Source organism: Macrobrachium nipponense, chromosome 30, assembly GCF_015104395.2.
Source record: "Macrobrachium nipponense isolate FS-2020 chromosome 30, ASM1510439v2, whole genome shotgun sequence".
NCBI lineage: Eukaryota > Metazoa > Arthropoda > Malacostraca > Decapoda > Palaemonidae > Macrobrachium > Macrobrachium nipponense.
This window is the reverse complement of record NC_087218.1, coordinates 3,286,199-3,307,396: the sequence shown is the minus strand read 5'-3', so window position 1 is coordinate 3,307,396 and position 21,198 is coordinate 3,286,199. Positions and strand designations below refer to the sequence as shown.

Below are 21,198 nucleotides of genomic sequence, written 5' to 3'. Positions count from 1 at the left end.
CTGGGTAAATACACACACACGTACATTATATACATACACACACACACACACACACACACATATGCGTATCATCACCTTTCTACTTTGAAAATGGCTTATTTATCAATAATGCCGACACCGGTCAGAATGTAGCTTCTGACCATGTTTCACTTCCTCTCTGTGGTATATATATATATATATATATATATATATATATATATATATATATATATATATATATATATATATATGAAGATGGCTCCATATGATATCCCCCTCTCCAATTCCCAGCTAATACGCAACTCCAGCTGCTACCCGCTATAGCTATCAGATAAAATTCACTCCTTGGAAAAAAAATAAATAAATGAATAAATAAATAAACAAAAAGAAAGAAAAGAAAACAAAATTTACTGCGTGTTATGGAGCATGCCTTTATCATTGTCATCAACTGCAACTGGTCCGCTGGTATGGTGGCTAGCGTCGTGGCATGTTGCTCAGATATCGCAATGTTCGCGCGCCTCTCCCCGGCCGATGAAAAATCGCTGGCTCTGTCTCATGATCAGTTACTAATGCTGCGTTTGGCTAGCAGTGGTCGGTTGAAACCAACATTCTTTGGCCCCTTGAATTACAAGTCAGTGGCCCCTCTGGTGTGTTTGTTTCGTGTGAATAGGTTTCACCTAATGAAATAATAATAATTTGACTGTATGGTAATTACCAATCACACCATATTTTCCACACACATAATATATATATATATATATATATATATATATATATATATATATATATATATATATATATATATATCGATGTATGTGTGTGTGTATATATAGATTACTAATGAATTATTCAATCTGAATGTATAAATTCCACTTTTGACTTAAAATATACCGTACCATATCCTTGCCTAATTTAGACTTTGATAGACAGAGGTGGGCGAAGGTAAATAACAGCTATGGTCTGACTTTTTTTATTTTTATTTTTTTCAGACCTCTCAAAAACCAGCTGTTTTCTCGAACGATTTCATCGCCATTCTGTTTACCCGCCACACCATGATGTGCTAATCGTCGCCACATCATAACATCGCCGCTAAAGGTCTCGAGTTTTCACTTCATCGACCCCTGTCTCTGTCCCTCTCTCTAAGATGCGACAGAATCCCGGCTGACATTCTCAAAATAACGCAAACACTCACCGCGCCTACAGAAGCCTCTTTACCTCCTCTTCTTCTTTTGCCTTCAGAATATTCCCAGGCACTCTGCCAGTTCCAGAATAAACATTTCACCTCCACAAATAAAACCCACATTCCCCCCACCCCCCCAACCCCTCACCCACTCCCCCTCCCCCCTAACTCTCGATATCGCTCTTTAAAGAGATTCGGCAAGAAACTCCTCTAACGATATTGTGAAAACCCACCCACACGCGGCCTGAAACTGTTTCAGAATTTCTGTTGGTTATAGCTATAAGCGCCCACTAACTGTTCTTTGACGTATTGAAATATATATATATATATATATATATATATATATATATATATATATATATATATATATATATGAAAGACTTATAGGAAACATTAAGACCGCCATTAATTTTCAACGACTCGAAGTTTCCATACAATTCGGTTTAATTGAGAGAGAGAGAGAGAGAGAGAGAGAGAGGGGTGAGAGAGAGAGAGAGAGAGAGACGAGAGAGAGAGAGAGAGAAAATTTTTCTCATGATGACCTGAATCATTTCGCTAAAACTTGCAATTTTGGTGACCACAAAAATCAAGTTTCGTTTAAAAAAACAGGGTTCAATTCGAAATTCCCCTGAATCTTAAAACTCACCTCGGATGACCTTCTTCCACCAACCTATCGGAACTCTGCCTTTTCATCTTCTAAAATACCTAACTTCCTAGACATTTGACGAATGCACTTCCCAATGGCACCGATACGAACAGACTTTTCCTCTTCCTCTTGCAAAGAGAAACTGGGTTATGCTTAATTTTCAGTATTGAGAAGATGAAACCTATTCATAGGGAACAAGCTCCCAAAGGATAAACGTAGGACTGCCCACATTCAAGGAATAAACGAAAGAAGTTCGGATGAGATTTTAAGCCTTGACCAAAAATATTCAATCTATTATGAAGAGTTCGGCCGAACTTCAGAAGTTGGAGGAGGGTCGGTTTTCTTCCCCAGTCTCTTTTTGCCCCAGTCACGGGGGGAGGGGGGGAGGGGGGGGAGGGGGGGGAGGAGGGGGAAGTCGATGGACCTCCAGAGCAGATCGCATCTTTCAGATCCAGTGAAATATACTTTGCTGTTGCATTTTCACTGGCAGGTCGACGCATCTTATTCGTATCTTATTCATGATGGAAACTGAAAATCAATCGAAAGAATAATAATTTCCCGAGATGTATACTATAGTAGATTCACATCAACCGTGCATCTGATGTCTAGGCCAGTCCCTTACTACGCTCCTGATTGGCTAGTGATAAGCCAATGAGCCAATCACAGGGCTGGGAACTCTCAGTCTCTCTCGAGAGAGTTCACGTAGGCAGCATGTATGTTCCACCTCTCCTGAGGGACATGTCTTTCAAAAGTATCCCTCAGGAGAGGTGGAACATACATCCTGCCTATGTGAACTCTCGAAAGAGACTGAGTTTCCAGCCCTGTCATTGGCTTATCAACAGCCAATCAGGAGCGTCGTAAGGGACTGGCCTAGACATCAGATGCACGGTTGATGTGAATCTACTGTAGTATTGCACCAGGCCCGGTTTTCTTGCCATGCCCCTATGTCAGGTTAGGTTAGTTAAAAATGATTTTTTCTCGTTAATTTGGGTGTGTGATTAGTTTCAAGAAAATTCCATGGTTAGTTTTTAAGATATTACGTCCAGCTTCTTACAGGGAAGGTTCCAGTACTCGGTTACAATTTGGGAATATACTGCCGCGGTCAGGCTGCCAACTGATGCAGTCTGACAAGTTTGGCAGCGTCAAGAATCAAGCACCATGAACTGTTACAGACCTTCTCAGCTACCAGGTTTAGCTCGAACTGTACTTACTTCAGTGTCAAAGCCCAGTTCTTATGACAGAAGTTGTTCCACTACGTGACTCAGCTTATAAGTCAACTTATAAGTATCTTTTACTAATGCTGCTATGCCTCTCACAGGATTGGGGAAGAAGGTGTCCAATAAACTAGTCTCTCACGAGGCCATGGCTACAGGGAACTGAACTGAACTGAATGTAGAACTTAGGCCAAAGGCCAAGCGCACTGGGATCTATGAGGTCATTCAGCGCTGAAACGAAAATTGAGAGTAATAGTTTTGAAAGGTGTAACAGGAGGAAAATCTCAAAGCAGTTACACTATGAATCAATTATTAGGAAAGGCTGGAAAAGTAAGAAGGAAGAAAAAAGATATGAAATGAGGTACAGTAAAAGGAACGAAAGGGGTTACAGCTAATGGCCGAAGGCACGCTTCAAAGAAACTTAAGTAATGCCTACAGTGAACTGTATGAGGAGCACTGACGGCGTGGTTACATGGATGGTGTCAGGTTTGTGAGAACGAGATAAGAAGCGTGGAGGGAAATTAATGGCATCCCAGATATCTAGAAGCTTCCATCAACTTCTGTACTTTAACCTAGACTTCCTGTTCCCAAATAAATTCCGACCTGGTCTGATAAACGTAGTCTACAGAAAAAAAAAAACTAAACGCAGAGGAAGCAAAAAATAAAACAAAGTAGTGAACAATAAATGAAAGAGAAAGGAGAAATCGGGGGAAAATTAAAGCAAAATTAAATTTTAATTCAGGTCTGAAATAAAAAATTAGTGTCATAAAGTGTCCAGCAAATACAGGTATCATTACTTTGTATTGTTCCTAATTTATGATGATTATACCCATAACCAATTTTTACAGCATCTATATAATATTATATTCTCTGGATCATGATGACACAATACAAAGACACAGATTGTTATTTGAATATAAGCAATTAACGGCGTACATACATCTTTGCAGTGTATTTTCTTATGACAGGCACGAAAATTGATGTTTTGCTGTTAAATCGGGACAAGTTGCTAGTGTGGAAAAATCTATGGAAACGAATAACACACCCGTCCCGGGACACGTGGCGGGCCTCACCCGCCCATCCCGGGACACGTGGACAGCCATGCCCGCCCATCCCGGGACATGTAGCCGGCCATGCCCGCCTGTCCCGGGACCCGTGGCGGGCCTTGCCCGCCTGTTCCCAGGACCCTTGGCAGGCCTTGCCCGCCTGTTCCCAGGACCCTTGGCAGGCCTTGCCCGCCTGTTCCCGGGACCCGTGGCAGGCCTTGCCCGACCGTTCCCGGGACCCTTGGCGGGCCCTGCCTGCCTGTTCCCGGGACCCATGGAAGGCCTTCCCGCCACCGTTCCCGGAGGGCCCGTGGGCGGGCCTTGTTCGACCGTTCCCGGGACCCTTGGCGGGCCTTGCCCGACCGTTCCCGGAACCCTTGGCGGGCCTTGCCCGACCGTTCCCGGGACCCTTGGCGGGCCCTGCCTGCCTGTTCCCGGGACCCGTGGAAGGCCTTGCCCGCCTGTTCCCAGGACCCGTGGCGGGCCTTGTTTGACCGTTCCCGGGACCCTTGGCGGGCCTTGCCCGACCGTTCCCGGGACCCTTGGCGGGCCTTGCCCGCCTGTTCCCGGGACCCGTGGCCAGCCATGCCCGCCCATCCCGGGACACGTAGCCGGCCATGCCCGCCTGTCCCGGGACCCCGTGCGCGGGGCCTTGCCCGACCGTTTCCCGGGACCCTTGGCGGGCCTTGCCCGACCGTTCCCGGGACCCTTGGCGGGCCTTGCCCGACCGTTCCCGGGACCCTTGGCGGGCCTTGCCCGACCGTTCCCGGGACCCTTGGCGGGCCTTGCCCGACCGTTCCCGGGACCCTTGGCGGGCCTTTGCCCAGGACCGTTCCCGGGGGACCTGTGGCGGGAGGGCCTTGCCCGACCGTTCCCGGGACCCGTGGCGGGCCTTGTCCGACCGTTCCCGGGACCCTTGGCGGGCCTTGCCCGACCGTTCCCGGGACCCTTGGCGGGCCTGCCCGCCTGTTCCTGGGACCCTTGGCGGGCCTTGCCGACCGTTCCCTGACCTTGGCGGACCTTGCTCCGACCGTTCCCGGGACCCTTGGCGGGCCTTGCCCGACCGTTCCCGGGACCCGTGGCGGGCCTTGCCCGACCGTTCCCGGGACCCTTGGCGGGCCTTGCCCGACCGTTCCCGGGACCCGTGGCGGGCCTTGCCCGACCGTTCCCGGGACCCTTGGCGGGCCTTGCCTGCCTGTTCCCGGGACCCGTGGCAGGCCTCGCCCGCCATTCCGGCAGAGACAAACACCTCTGCTTAGCCTTAGAACCAGAATATGTCACTGAATCCTTTCAATTCTCCTGGGGCTTCTCTGAATCATCTGCTCCTTCTTCTGGCACTCCACGAATCTTCCCTGAATCCTCTGCTTCTACTCCTGGCACTCCACGAATCCTCTCATTTTCCTTACCGTTTCTACATTCCTCCCATTTTCCTTTTCCCTTTCAGGAATCAATAAAACTCTTAGAAAACATTTTATCATACTTGTTTCCCTCTAACATTAATTTCCTTCAACGATTAACAAAGCAAACTTATTACATATAAACATCAAACCTTCCATATAGTAAGTTAAAAACTTTAATGAAATAGAAACCTTTAGTTTTCTCAAAGATAAAATAAAGTATTGCGGTTGACTCCTAAATCCAATTCAAACTAAAATCAATTGTAACAGATGGATTTATGAAATAAGTCCTTTAAATTCGAGTTAAACTCGAATTATTATGTAAATAACAAAGTTTACTGCAAAAAATTGTGTAAATGAAAATCGCAGTTTGTAAATAAACTGCTCCTTCATTTTCCACTTGTCCTTCTCCAGGCATCTGCAATTCCCCTGGAGGTTCTTGAGCTGGCAAACCAATTTCTCCTTCGCTCCTCGCAGCTGTCGAACCCCATCTTCCAACTGGTCATTCCGTGTGCCCTGGACACCGGTCTTCCTATCCAGCGACTTGAAGCGATGATTTCGTTCCTCTAAAAGGCACCTCAGCTCGTTCCTCTTGAGTTTCGCAACCTGAACTTCACAATGGAGTCCACACGTTTCCTTCGTGAGGTCTTCCACTTCCTTCTGCAGACGCTGGAACCTGACCTCGGCGTCTATCCTGTCGGATTCGCTCTTTTCGGTCGCGTCTTTTCGTTCCTGGACGAGCCTCGACATCCGCACCGCTTTTTCGGTCTTTATCTGCAGGTCTTTCTCCTTCTGTCGTAGGAGTTTCTCTTGCCTCTCAACCTGGCAGTTTGCCTCTGGCAATTTCACTGTCAGTTCCCTTATCCTCTCACATAGGGCATCGTTTCTCTGCCCAATTTCCTTTGTGTAATCCATCAACTGCTGATTTCCTACTGTGTCTTGAGAATCTTGTCTTCCAGCTGCTGTTCTTCACTGGATCGTTCTCCTTCAGAAACAACATCTCAGCTTTGCTGTTGTTGCAACACCTCCTGAGTTATCTGGATCCCACGAGTGCGTTCTTCCCTTCCGCCCGCCTTCTGAATCTCTTCATAGTAGTCAAGCCTCTGTTGCACCTTCCTGTCCAAATTCACCTGCTGTTCTCTCTGGTACTGGATGGTGTCTCGCAAGGCCGAAATTCTCTCGTTCAATTCCATTTCCTTGGGCTGTTCACCTCCATCGTCAGTAATCAGGAGGAACCTCGCCAGTGAATAGGCAACCTATAAACAAGATGACTATCCTTGCGTTAGACTTCTCTCCGTATTTCGAACAACATCTAGACAACAACGTCCCACAACAGCAGCTGCCAAGGCCAGGTAAGGCCACATTTTCTTCAAACTGGAATACCCAGTTCATATACTCTCATCTCTATCTCTCGCTTATTCCTTGATTTTCAATATTTTACAAGAGATATTTCGATTTATCAAAATATAGCAGGAAACATTCTGAAAGATTTTTAATCATGCCTTGTCTCTAGGTGTTATAAATTGCTGCAATATATATATATATATATATATATATATATATATATATATATATATCTCTCTCTCTCTCTCTCTCTCTCTCTCTCTCTCTCTCTCTCTCTCTCTCTCTCTCTCTCGTACGGGATCTTTTGCAGTACGTATCTTTTTTGTCTGGTCTCTTATCATCTTATCTATTAAAATAAATTTAGGGATTTTCCTTTATTTACCTTTTTGTCTATAAGAAAAACAACACTAATTACAGGCGGGCAATTGGAACCGAACAAAAAATGGCCATTTTTCTATGCTACGTTTTATTTTTATTGAATTTAACAAGATAACTAAAAGATATAATTCTAAATGAATTAGCCGAGACATCAAGATAAATTATATATATTATATATATAATAATCAACTACACAACCATAATGATTTTCAAAAACTATAGGTAAGTTTTAAGATTTTAAATTTATATCATATGCATACATAGAAAAGGTAAAACGAAATTTAATTATATTAAATTTTGTCCTATATAAAAGTGAAAATAAGATAATGCAATATAGAAATAAAGAAGAAAATCCTAACAACCCCATTTCTATATAAGGCGACGCATTTGGTGTGAGCGCGCCCTTAGAACACAAATGTAAATAATACGGTTTAATACGGATGATAATGACAACAATTAAATACTGTGCCTCTCAAAGATGTGTAACGAAGAAACTGTTGCAATTTAAAAACAATTACAGAGTCAATAATGTCGTCAAATAATAAATACAACAATGAAAACGACATGACGTGTAAGGTTAAGAAAGTGTATTGCAGAAGCGTGCTTGATAAAGAAAAAAAATATCTGCGTAAAACACGTTCCAGGGAAATCAAATACATAATCCACACTTCTGTTGCATAAGTACATTAAATCAGAATGAAAATGTCCCAGTTTGTTTTATAGGATTGTTTGCCTTCAGCGTCTTCTTCTGATTAAGTTAAGATAATGTAATGTGTACATCAAGCTCCTTAAGGATAATTATTGTTAGTTGTTATCAATGAAAAAAAATAAGTTATGGTATCTTGGTATTTTGATAGTCTAAGCTATAAAGTCGTTACCAAGACATAAAAAAAACCACTGAAAAAAATATTTACAACTTTACTGTATATTATTTTTATCACTTTAGACCATTTTATGCAGAACCATAAAGAATCACTACTCTGCTCAATTGGGTGTAATTGCACCAAAAGAAAAAACTTTCTAAGTTAGTATAGTGTCCCATGTTCCTTGAAGGGAATCGATAACCATTTTCTTTGATATCTCTAAACAGAAAACGTTCACACCAAAATGGATGACTCATTCAATACGTATAGATATATATCGTTTGTTCTGTATCCCTCATATTTATTATGTCAGTTCATAAACGGATTATTTTCACTTGAAAACATAGCGGCTTTCGTTTATATGCTATCAATACAATGGTGTTAATTCAATAACCCGGAGAGACGAATGAACTAACAGGCATTTAATGTTTATTTCGATAAACATTAAATAACGCTTTACAACTATTGTAACGATTTGAGAATGGAATGGAATATATAGTTTAGGCCGAAGGCCAAGCACTGGGACCTATGAAGTCATTCAGCGCTGAAAGGAAATTGACAGTAGGTAGGTTTGAAAGGTGTAATAGAAGGAAAACCTGGCAGTTACTCGATGAAATAATTGTTAAGAGAGGTCAGAGAGCAAGATGGAAGAAGGCTAATATGAATAAATGTACAGTAAAAGGAATGAAAGGGGTTGCAGCTAGGGGCCGGAGGGACGCTGCAAGGAACCTTTAGTAATGCCTACAGTTTACCCCGTGAGGTGCACTGACTGTGATACCCCCACTACAGTGTAACGATTTGGGGGAAAAGCATTTTTCTCCGTTCATACGTACATTCAATATACACTGCATCAATGGCAACTTGGCAAATGAATGTTAATTATTCTTTCAGTCTCTATATTTAGTGTCTTCGGGTACTCAGATAGTTACCAGGCTCATGTGTAAATTTTGTTGCTGAAGACAATTATTACTACCTGCTCACAAGTTTTATTTAGACTATAATGTGTGATATATCTTAACCACCCGTTTCCGATTTGTTTCTTGAACAGCTAAATGAAATTCATATTTTGCATTTATAACCTGATTCAACTCGAGAGTTTAAAAAACGATCGTAGATATGAAACTCCAGTCTACAACAGTAAAATAACTTTGCATGTATGATACCTGTAAACTTGCAAACTGTCTATAAAATACGATCCTGTCTAGGTGAAAGAATCAATTCTAAAATGATTTGACTCAATCAATACAGAAGTTTTTTTGTTTACAACCTTCTCTATTTCCTTTACCTGTAGACAAAGATATTTGCAGGAATTAAAAAAAAAAAAATGGTAAGAATAAACGTGCCGTAATCATGAACATCTCAGTTACACTCTAAAAACGGAACTGGAAAGAACCCATACCTTTATTAGAAGAAGTTGAGACTAGAGTCTGGATGGTGGCGGCAGAGTGGGCGCTCTGGGTCGAGTTGTTCCTGGACAGACCTCTGTGGGACCCACAACGGCAGCTGCCCGAATAGGATTCGGACTCCGAAGTGGAGAGCGTCCTTTGGCAGCCCCGCCGCTGGTCCTGCCTCATGAGCCTCACTCGTCTGGCCCGCAAGAGGGCAGCCAGCCTGTGCGTCCCCCTGCGGCCGCTGGAGGAACTGTGCTGATGCCTTCGAGGAGGGAGGTTTGGTGAAGACGGAGGGGAAGTCTCCATGAGATCGGCACTGCTATCTCCCATGACTTGCGAAGAGGGTGTTATGACAGGCACTAACAGCAGTGATGTCGAGGCGAGCTCAACAAGCACCGCTGTCACTATGAGTGATTTGACAGTGATAATATTTAGCTACGGAGGTCCGAGCAGCCCCAGCCACACGTTACACGAAGACACAAACGCCATTTTTAGCAGATAGCAGATACTCTACGACTGGGATGCTTGCTTCCGCCAAACACTGCAACATCAAAGCCTGTGGAATAACAGAAAAAAACCTATATCAGGCAACATATAAATTATTCTAAATTTTTGCGTCTTAAAATTACACACACACACACAATCTGTTGCAGGTTATGCAAAAGTATACACTCGAAATCGCATTGATGGAAGTTGCTTTCTGTATGGAACTCCAGAACATTTATTGCAAGATTTTTTAGACTGAATTTGACCTCATCTAAGGGCACTAACACTAACACCAACAAAATTGATTAGAAACTCATTATGCATTTCATAAACATAAGGTTTATTTTTATTTTCAATGCGATCGAGGAATTTTCATCTGATCAACATATGTACTTCACATAAACGAGTAAAAGAAACTGAACATTTGTTGACAGTTTCGGTAAAATGTTGGCTGCATTCAAGAGAATTTATACATTCAATAAAAGGCGCATGTACTGTTCATATGAACGAAACAAAATGTAAATACATATGATATGTAAGTTGCATATTCGCAGATTCACAAACAAAAGAACACGAAGAATCTCATTCTTATACAAGATATATTACTGTTATTGTTTTGAAGGCTCCAATTTACTAAGATATTCGCAGGAATACATATCGGGATGAATCATGTGAGCATGCATATCTACACAGCTAATTTTATAATCCGAACAAAACCATATTACTAAAATAAAAACAAATGGAATGGAATGGAATGGAATATAGATGATGTGAAAGGTCAAGCATTGGGGCCTATGAGGTCATTCAGCGCTAGAAAGGAAATTGAGAGTAGGTAGGTTTGAAAGGTGTACTAGGGGGAAAACCTAGTCGCATTTTAGATTCTACCATCAATAACAAAAGGCAAGGAGTTCACGAGCCACCTGTGGCGCCACAGAGTGGCGTCGGTGTGTGGCGGGGATATGTGGCTCCCCATAGGTTTCCATTGTTTATAAGCCATGTTGAGCCACAGCGTATAAACAATAGAAGCCTATGGGAAGCCACATCCCTGCCATGCATCTACGCCACTTTGTGGCGCCACAGAGTGACTAGTGTACTCCTGGCCTAACTAATCAGTATCTGTACAAGCTCATATCTCCCATTCTTACAATGTTAAAGCCATTTTTTGGATGCCCTTTCACACTATCAACTTATTGCTGATAAAGTTTACTCTCAAATGTCCATTTTTCTAAGCTTTCCATTGGTCTGCTGCTTATAATTACTGTCAAATCACCTAGAAACACAGGAAAACTATTAAACAGCAAACCAATCACATTTACCTGTCTTTCCCTGTTACATTACTACAGCAGATTCACATCAACCGTGCATTTGATGTCTAGGCCAGTCCCTTACGACACTCTTGATTGGCTGTTGATAAGCCAATCACAGGGCTGGAAACTCTCAGTCTCTCTTGAGAGTTCACATAGGCAGGCTGCATGTTCCACCTCTCCTGAGGGATATTTTTGAAAGACGTATGCCTCAGGAGAGGTGGAACACAGATCCTACCCAAGTGAACTCTCTAGAGAGACTGAGAGTTTCCAGCCCTGTGATTGGCTTATCAACAGCCAATCAAGAGCATCGTAAGGGACTAGCCTAGACATCAAATGCACGGTTGATGTGAATCTACTCTAGCACTAACAATTCACGAGATGAACTAAACGTTATCTTTTCTTGTTCCCGTTTCTTTTTCGGGAAATGACAATAATCTATTTTGAAAAAAAAAAAAGAGAGAGAGAGAACATAAAGCAATCAAAATTCAAAAAGTTTTCTACAAGTTAGCCCTACGTTTTGTCAATAAAGTTATGCTTTTTTTTCTGTGATATGCAAATTACTTGGTAAAACTTTTATTATTTAGTTCAGTCCTTTATTAAAGCTTCGCCCGAACGCTCTGTCTCTAAAAGTAGGAACAAACTGTTTTAGTCTAAAAATATTTGATTTTTGGCAGCAACTGTTTTAAATGGATGAAATGAATGAAAACTGCTCATAACTGTTTATAATCCAATTCTTTTTATTATAACCTTTTTGCCTTTCGTTGATCAACTTTCTCAGTCATGTCAGGTAACGGGTAATATAATATCTCTCAATCTCTCGACAATGGTACTGTGAGTGCGCTGTATAAACAGCTGAAAACTTTATCTTAAACTAGACCCCTACTAAGTGGCAAGTATAATTACAATCGATACATGCCATACTATTCAACAAAATATTACGAATACGCACGCTTACTCGCAATATTTTGTTCAAGAACTTCGGAAAGGTTCAGGTAATAAGGAAAGCTTGCTTCAAAGGGCGCTCAGAACCTTCTAGAGGAGCATCTGTCAAAATTAAGATGTAGTTCATAAATTTTTATGGGTTAATGTAGTTGTGAAAAGACAACCGACCAAGACACAATCAGTGGGCCCTTTCAATAAATATGAAGCTCATTTAAATGAGTTTGGCCTGATTCAACTATACTCACGCGCATATAAAGGTTCTGTCACGTCAGTCATAGGACCTTGGGTGTGGGAAGGCATGTAAACACGTCTTATCTCTCTCTCTCTCTCTCTCTCTCTCTCTCTCCTCTCTCTCTCTCTCTCTCTCTCGTTGTACCAGCTTCCTGATTAGTTTACAGTAGTGAAGATGAACTGTCATCGCATGAATGGGTTGCCTTATAATGCCATGCCCTTAATATAAATTTTTTTTTATTGTCGTCTCATGTTCTGTCTTTCTATCACTCTCTTGCGCTAATTTTCACTAATATTCAGATTTATTTATTCACATATCTGTCTCCACATTTATGGAGTTATTAATTAACAGATATATTTTTTCCTTACCTAACCCTAGTTGGCCCTTTGCGAAACCGGATAGGATATGACAGTTCATTGTTTATATATATCGAGTCATTCTTTATTCATTTATGAATTTACATCGACTATCGAGTAATCATTTACTTACTTACTAAAAGACCATGTCCTTTATCTGTTTATATATTTACAGTATCTATCAAATAGGCGTACTTATTGGTTTACTCATTTATAGAATACACAGTTATGAGTAGGTCATTTTGATGTAGTTTGTTTGTAATAATAATAATAATAATAATAATAATAATAATAATAATAATAATATAATAATAATAATAATAAAAATAATAATAATGTGGCGCCGTGGAGGAGTGGGTTAGGTCGTCACTATACTTAAGTCAAGTTAAGCAACATTGGCTCTGGTCAGTCGTTGGATGGGTGACCGCTCTCCTCGGCGTTGATTCCTTGGGAAAGGATCTTTACCATAATTTCCTCAGTCTACTCAGCTGTAAACAAATGAGTACCTATCCCTGATGGGGTAGTCCAGCTATGGGTTAAATAGCAACTCAGCAATGATGGAAAGAAATGAAGGATTAAACGACAACGACGTAAATGGAACTTCTGGCAACAGAGGAGCTTCGTCCGGCAACCAGGTATTCAACCCAATTGAAGGGGAAGACGGTCAGTACTTGGAGGTCGTCATCCAGCAACTGATCACCACAACGACAGTAATCAACAGCCTGAGATTGAAGCTACAGAGGCAAAAAGGAAGAAATGGACAAGAGAAGAAAATAAGGAATATGGAGATGCTACATCAGAAGCAAACCCGACGGAGAGAGGATATAGAAGAAGATTGGTCAACATCTGGAATGAGAGGGAATAACACCCCCAAACAGAGCAGAGGCTGGCAGACCAAGTAAGGAACATAAAGAAAAAAGAACTGGCTCTCCCCGACAGAAAGAGAAGAACTGGAAAGGGAAATGTCACACGACAACGAATTACACGAAGACGAAACTGAGACACCATGCCACAGAAGGACGACAGGGAGGATGAGGTATCAAACAACGACACACGAAGAAACACCGACGAAGTAACAGAGAGGACGGAATGGGTAGAAAAGATTAGACAATGGATGGAGCCAGATACAGAGAGAACAAAGATCCCCTCCATGAAAGCCTACAACACAAGAAATTAAGGGAGAAAACAAGTGAGGTCAATGAAATAATGGGCATAATACCACACCACCAGTATCACAGAAACAAATAACTTGACATATGCAGGAGCAAGATTAGTAGCAGAAACTGATGGGAATTCGCAACACCAACACCACAGCACAACCAACCCAAACAGAAAACCAAAACAGCAACCACCCAGAAATTCCTGAAGCCGAACCAAGTAAGAGACTCTGGGAAAACATATGGAGCAATCCGGTATCACACAACAAACATGCAACATGGCTCCAGGAAGTCAAGGAAGAAGAAACAGGGAGAATAAAAAACAAAGATTCACAGACATCACGACAGACACAGTCAGACACCAAACTAAAGAAAATGCCAAACTGGAAAGCCCCAGGTCCCCGATGAAGTCCATGGATACTGGCTCAAAAACTTCAAGGCCCTACACCCACGAATAGCAGAAACAACTAAACCAGCATTGTATCTCAAATCACCCATCCACCCAAATGGATGACCACAGGAAGAACATCCTTAGTACAAAAGACAAGAGTAAGGGAAATATAGCCAGTAACTACAGGCCTATCACCATGCCTACCAATAATGAGGAAGTTACTACCAGGTATCATCAGTGAAAGGCTATACAACTACCTAGAGGAGACAAACACCATTCCCCACCAACAGAAAGGCTGCAGAAGGAAGTGTAGGGGCACAAAAGACCAGCTCCTGATAGACAAAATGGTAATGAAGAACAGTAGGAGAAGGAAAACCAACCTAAGCATGGCATGGCTAGACTATAAGAAAGCCTTCGACATGATACCACACACATGGCTAATAAGAATGCCTGAAAATATATGGGGCAGAGGAAAATACCATCAGCCTACCTCAAAAATACAATGCGCAACTGGAATACAATACTTACAAGCTCTGGAATAAGACTAGCAGAGGTTAATATCAGGCGAGGGATCTTCCAGGGCGACTCACTGTCCCCACTACTCTTCGTAGTAGCCATGATTCCCATGACAAAAGTACTACAGAAGATGGATGCCGGGTACCAACTCAAGAAAACAAAGAGGCAACAGAATCAACCATCTGATGTTCATGGACGACATCAAGCTGTATGGTAAGAGCATCAAGGAAATAGATACCCTAATCCAGACTGTAAGGATTGTATCTGGGGACATCAGGATGGAGTTTGGAATAGAAAAATGCGCCTTAGTCAACATACAAAAAGGCAAAGTAACGAGAACTGAAGGGATAAAGCTACCGATGGGAGCAACATCAACACATAGATGAGACAGGATACAAATACCTGGGGAATAATGGAAGGAGGAGATATAAAACACCAAGAGATGAAGGACACGATCAGGAAAGAATATATGCAGATACTCAAGGCGATACTCAAGTCAAAACTCAACGCCGGAAATACGATAAAAGCCTAAAACTCATGGCAGTGCCAGTAATCAGATACAGCGCAATAGTCGAATGGACGAAGGCAGAACTCCGCAGCATAGATCAGAAAACCAGGAAACATATGACAATACACAAAGCACTACACCCAAGAGCAAATACGGACAGACTATACATAACACGAAAGGAAGGAGGGAGAGGACTACTAAGTATAGAGGACTGCGTCAACATCGAAACAGAGCACTGGGGCAATATCTGAAAACCAGTGAAGACGAGTGGCTAAAGAGTGCATGGGAAGAAGGACTAATAAAAGCAGACGAAGACCCAGAAATATACAGAGACAGGAGAAAGACAAAAAGAACAGAGGACTGGCACAACAAACCAATGCACGGACAATACATGAGACAGACTAAAGAAACTAGCCAGCGATGACAATTGGCAATAAGGCTACAGAGGGGGAGAGCTAAAGAAGGAAACTGAAGGAATGATAACAGCGGCACAAGATCAGGCCCTAAGAACCAAATATGTTCAAAGTACGATAGACGGAAATAACATCTCTCCCATATGTAGGAAGTGCAATACGAAAAGTGAAACCATAAACCATATAGCAAGTGAATAGCCCGGCACTTGCACAGAACCACCAGTACAAAAAGAGGCATGATTCAGTAGCAAAAGCCCTCAACCCTGGAAGCCTGTGCAAGAAACATCAGCTACCTTGCAGTAATAAGTGGTACGAGCACCAACCTGAAGGAGTAATAGAAAACGATCAGGCAAAGATCCTCTGGGACTATGGTATCAGAACGGATAGGGTGATACGTGCAAACAGACCAGACGTGACGTTGATTGACAAGGTCAAGAAGAAAGTATCACTCATTGTGTTCGCAATACCATGGGACAACCAGAGTTGAAGAGAAAGAGAGGGAAAAAAATTGGATAAGTATCAAGATCTGAAAATAGAAATAAGAAGGATATGGGATATGCCATGGAAATCGTACCCATAATCATAGGAGCACTAGGCACGATCCCAAGATCCCTGAAAAGGAATCTAGAAAAACTAGAGGCTGAAGTAGCTCCAGGACTCATGCAGAGAGTGTGATCCTAGAAACGGCACACATAGTAAGAAGAGTGATGGACTCCTAAGGAGGCAGGATGCAACCGGAACCCCACACTATAAATACCACCCAGTCGAATTGGAGGACAGTGATAGAGCAAAAAAAAAAAAAAAAATAATAATAATAACAATAATAATAATAATAATTGAAAAAGAAACCCACAAAATCACTTTGTAACTGTTTTTTACTTCTAAGTATTTACACTTGGTAAAACTAAATGTAAATACTTAGAAGTAAACAAGTTTACAAAGTGATTTTGTGGGTTTGTTTTCTTTTCAATCTTCAGTAAGAAAACTGAAAGAAGTTTTTGTTTGGTTAATAATAATAATAATAATAATAATAATAATAATAATAATAATAATAATAATAATAATAATCTCAAAGTTTAATTAATTTACTTTCTAGCTACATAGAGTAAATTGACGCAAACCTGCAGCTCTAAGTATTTCTAAATAGAGCATTGTTGAGAAGATAGCTTATAAAAAATGCCCTAAAATGAGGATAAATGACAAGATTATGAATATTTTAGTCATACAACTAACGCAACCACTGACCAGATGTCAACCACGAATTTCACTGTGGGCCAATTAATGAACCGTTTCTAAGAACAACTTCAAGTATTATTAATCGCAACTCTGACGGTGCCATTAATCTTGCTCTAATGAGTATCTACTTGACTCCACCAAAAGCGCAAGAGCACACAAGGCGTGATCCGACCTCCAGTGTAATCTACAGCCAAACAGAGCCTTGTTTCACCAACGAAAAATAGAATAAATACGATATATTTGACAAGAAATAATTTTTGTGTACTGTTTAACGTGCACATTATTTATTTTTTACGTTTTCATTCTAATAAATAAATGATAAAATATCCTGTCCTCAAATTCTTGTATCTTTAACTCAAGGCAAAACACCTTTTTGAGACATTTTTAGGCTTTTCCATAGGGGTTTCCTACCCCCCCACAATAACAATAACAACTAAAAAGTAGTTTGTAGGCTTACTCCCCGAGTAAGCGGAAACAAATGATGATACCCAAAATATTCTATTTTCTTTGAATGCACTACTGTGATTCAACTCATAGTCACAACCAGTATCACAGTGAATTCTTGCAGATACACAAGGTATTAAAAACTTTTGAGTTACACGTATAAAAAAGCTTATTTAAACGCTGAACATATATATATTAGTTATATTTGTGCATTATTTAATTCGTTCAAACAAATATTATTTAACATATACAATCATTTTAATGAACCAATTATTTAATTACTATTATTTACCAAAGATTTTTATAAAAACTAACTACAAATCTTGAGTTCTGTATTAAAACGAAAAATAATATATGAAAATTATTTTTCGTTTTAATATAGAACTCGTTTTAGCATAAGATGAAAAATATTGTTCATATATTTCTGCCATCTTAATGGCGAGCAGATCACAACTCAAATTCACCTTTATAAAAACAGACTACAAATCTTGAGTTGTGTATCAAAACGGAAAATAATGTTTCATATATTTCTGCCATCTTAATGCTGAGCAGATCACAACTCAAATTAATATATATATATATTTTTGCCGTGATAGAGGCTTCAAGGACGAATAACAAGACCACCTAAGGGCAACACCGATGTCCCATTACGCGTTTTAAACTTTCCTCTCCCGAGTTACTTGAAGGTCGAACCTTCTAGCAGAAGAAGCACTGCCAACCCAAGATAGGTTTTAAGGGGGTCGTCATCTTTCCTTGGGTCTAATGGCAGATAGGTTGCCAGTGCACGATAACACGACGACCTTTTCAGACAGGTGATCTACTGTATAAATCTAGCAGTTTTGCACGAGTAGTTTATTTAACTGCTTCGAGGGAATAATCTTAGTCATGCTAGTGGATGCCAAAGCATTTTCGCTTGCTCGGGGAGTAAGCCTACAAACTACTTTGTTGTTGGTGGTGTTGTGGGGGGTGGAAAGGTCTATGGAAAGCATTAAAACGCCTGAAAAAGGTGTTTCGCGTCGAGTTGAAAATACAGGAATTTTTAGGAAAAGGATATTTATGATTAATTTATTAGAATAAAAATAAAAAAAAAAATAATGTGCATGTTAAACTACAGAAAAATTATTTCTAATACAATACAGCATATTTATTTTAATTATCGTTGGTGAAACATCGCTCTATTAGACCGTAGATTTCACCACGGGCCCCAAGTTAGCTGGAGGTCGAGTCATGCCTTGTTACCTTTGGTTCGACTATGGAAGCAGTCACAATGGACTATTCCCTATTTAATCATTATAAACTGACATGCTTGTTTATGTTCTGTATGTTTCAGAAAAGTTACAGAACAGGTGAATCTTAACGAGCATATTTTCACTGAATGTGAGGTTCAGAATAAGTTACAAAAAAAAAAAAAAAAAAAAAAAAAAAAAAAATTATTATTTTCGTTCAACTGCTTTTGAAAAGTGATAGGATTCTTCAACTTGCAAAACATGAAGGCATGCCTGAATAAAACTGTATAAAACCTGAAGGAACAAGGTGTGACATCAATTTCGTTCTAAATAAATAAACCCGACATTTTTTTCTGGCGGGTCTTCGTGTGTTCGATGCATTTTGACGATTCTTTTTGAGGCAAACCAAACCAATCACTTTTGTGTTCCCTGTAGGCATATATCAAGCAGTATGAGGACGAACCCAGTCGGAAACGAAGGATTTTGGGTGTAAACGACAAAACAAAAGCCACGAAATAGTACCAATAGAGAAGCATTTCCAACGGTATAAGGTTCATGCATATAATTACTGAAAATCACAAGGAAAATAAACAATATGTAAAGCGGGACACTCCATCCTACCTGACGGGTTGGTGAAAAGGGAGGTGGCGGGGGGAGTAGGGGGGGGGGGGGGGTTAGCTCTGCCTCACCTAAAGATTATGCTAAGCGCACCTACGAGTCAACTATTAAGTTAACCCTCGATAACCTCTCATGGGTCCAGTATCCTACCTGACAAGGCGGAGAGGGGGGGGGGGGTGGCTTTTCACTGCTCCAAGACTGCCCTGGAACCTACTTGTTCCTTGCATACACTTAGCATATCGTTCACATTAAGCTGGAAAGACCGCATACACTGCCTTATATCAGAAGTAAGCAAGTCTAACACACTGCTATACTTACTGAACGCAAGTGTAATTGGGTACACTGTCAGGCTGCTGCTCTGTGCAGAAAGCCGTTTAATGGAAAAGAAATTCACACATGGTTTGTCAGAGACATGATTCCAGATATGGAGAGATTCCCATACCTCGTCAGGTGCATTTTCTTAAAGTTCCCTTAATAGCTCTGACGGAAAACCTATCAGCATGACGTTTTGCCTTTTCAATAAGTTTCTATAGAATGTAGTTATACTATAATTTACGAGTGTCTCGGCATAATGAGAAATCTTTCAAGGCATTCTGGGATCGAATTGTTTAGTTGGTAACAGCAAATGAAATCTAGAAACACCCCCAAGACTTAACCGTTAGAATTTTTGAAGTCTTTAAGTATTCCCTTGACAAAGGCGACTTTAATTTGTAAGCAATTAAATTCTATGAGTGTGCGTATGTATGGGCACCGTTAGTTCAACGCAGCTGCCAGATGTCACCCTTAAAAGACTTTGTTTTCCTGCTTAGATTATTTCTCCAAGTAGTGAATAAAAAGGCAGAAAATATGATGAATAATTATAAAATGCAAGCACGTCATATTTTCTAATTTACTGGCTGAATCAGGATGTCTTTACCTGACGACTAAAAGTTACAATGGCTCCAAGATTAAGCGGAGAAGTAAGAACACCACTCATCGCGCGAACGACGTCTGGAAGTAAATCTACATCAAATGTGACCCGTTTATTTCAATATGTTGCTATTTGGAATGAGAAATAAATAACTAAATAAATAAACAACCTTTTCCTAATCATTTCTTGTTATGTACTTGAACGCTATTTTACATGAGATCGTTAAATATTGGTTGGTAGGAACTTGACAATGCATTGTTCTTCGTACCAGAACAGTGGTTCGAGAGGAGATGCTACCGAAAGTTGTCATGACGGGCGGGCACGCTGAAGTAGGTCCACTTGGGTAGTTAACGGTTTACGAAACCTAAGGATTTGGTTAATGGGCTACTTTTTCATTCACAACTGTGCCTCCCATTCATCCGGGGAAATTTATATGGCTATTTGCGAGACGATTGAGAGGAGCCATCTCTCTCTCTCTCTCTCTCTCTCTCTCTCTCTCTCTCTCTCTCTCTCTCTTAAATAACGTTAGATTTAATCCTCAGCAATCATGTTCAAGAAACGTTTAACAATGTATTGTTTTCTTCATGTTTAATTGCTTATTTAAAAGCCATTAAACTTAAGAAAGCAATTAAATATTCCCAAAGCAATCGAAGTTATACATTAACACACCAACAACCACATATGATATATATACAAATATATTACATATACATACATATATAGGATCATGTCAAGCCTAGGGAAACCACTATTTTTCAAGACAATATTATACCACATGATTTATATATATATATATATATATATATATATATAATATATATATATATATATCATATATATCATATACTATATATGTACATATATCCGTACATCTTCAAGTAACTGCATTACAGTATATAAATGTTCAGATGGCTCTCCACCAGAACATGACAATTAACATTTTTAACGTTTCTAGAAACAAAATTAAAGGGAGAAGAGCCACACTGGAAGGTGGTCCCACGAGCGAGAGGGAGATTCA

General features: G+C 40.6%; 1 protein-coding gene across 5 annotated transcripts in view; it reads right to left on the bottom strand.

The window, feature by feature from the left end:
* The window catches only part of LOC135202227 (monocarboxylate transporter 12-like), a 549,632-nt gene that overhangs the window by 193,547 nt on the left and 334,887 nt on the right, over positions 1-21,198 (bottom strand). For all 5 annotated transcript variants that reach the window (XM_064231495.1, XM_064231494.1, XM_064231493.1 and 2 more), the window contains one exon: positions 9,447-9,994. In XM_064231495.1, the coding sequence (XP_064087565.1) occupies positions 9,447-9,768 (322 nt within the window). In that variant the 5' untranslated portion in view covers positions 9,769-9,994. The remainder of the gene's footprint in view (positions 1-9,446; positions 9,995-21,198) is intronic.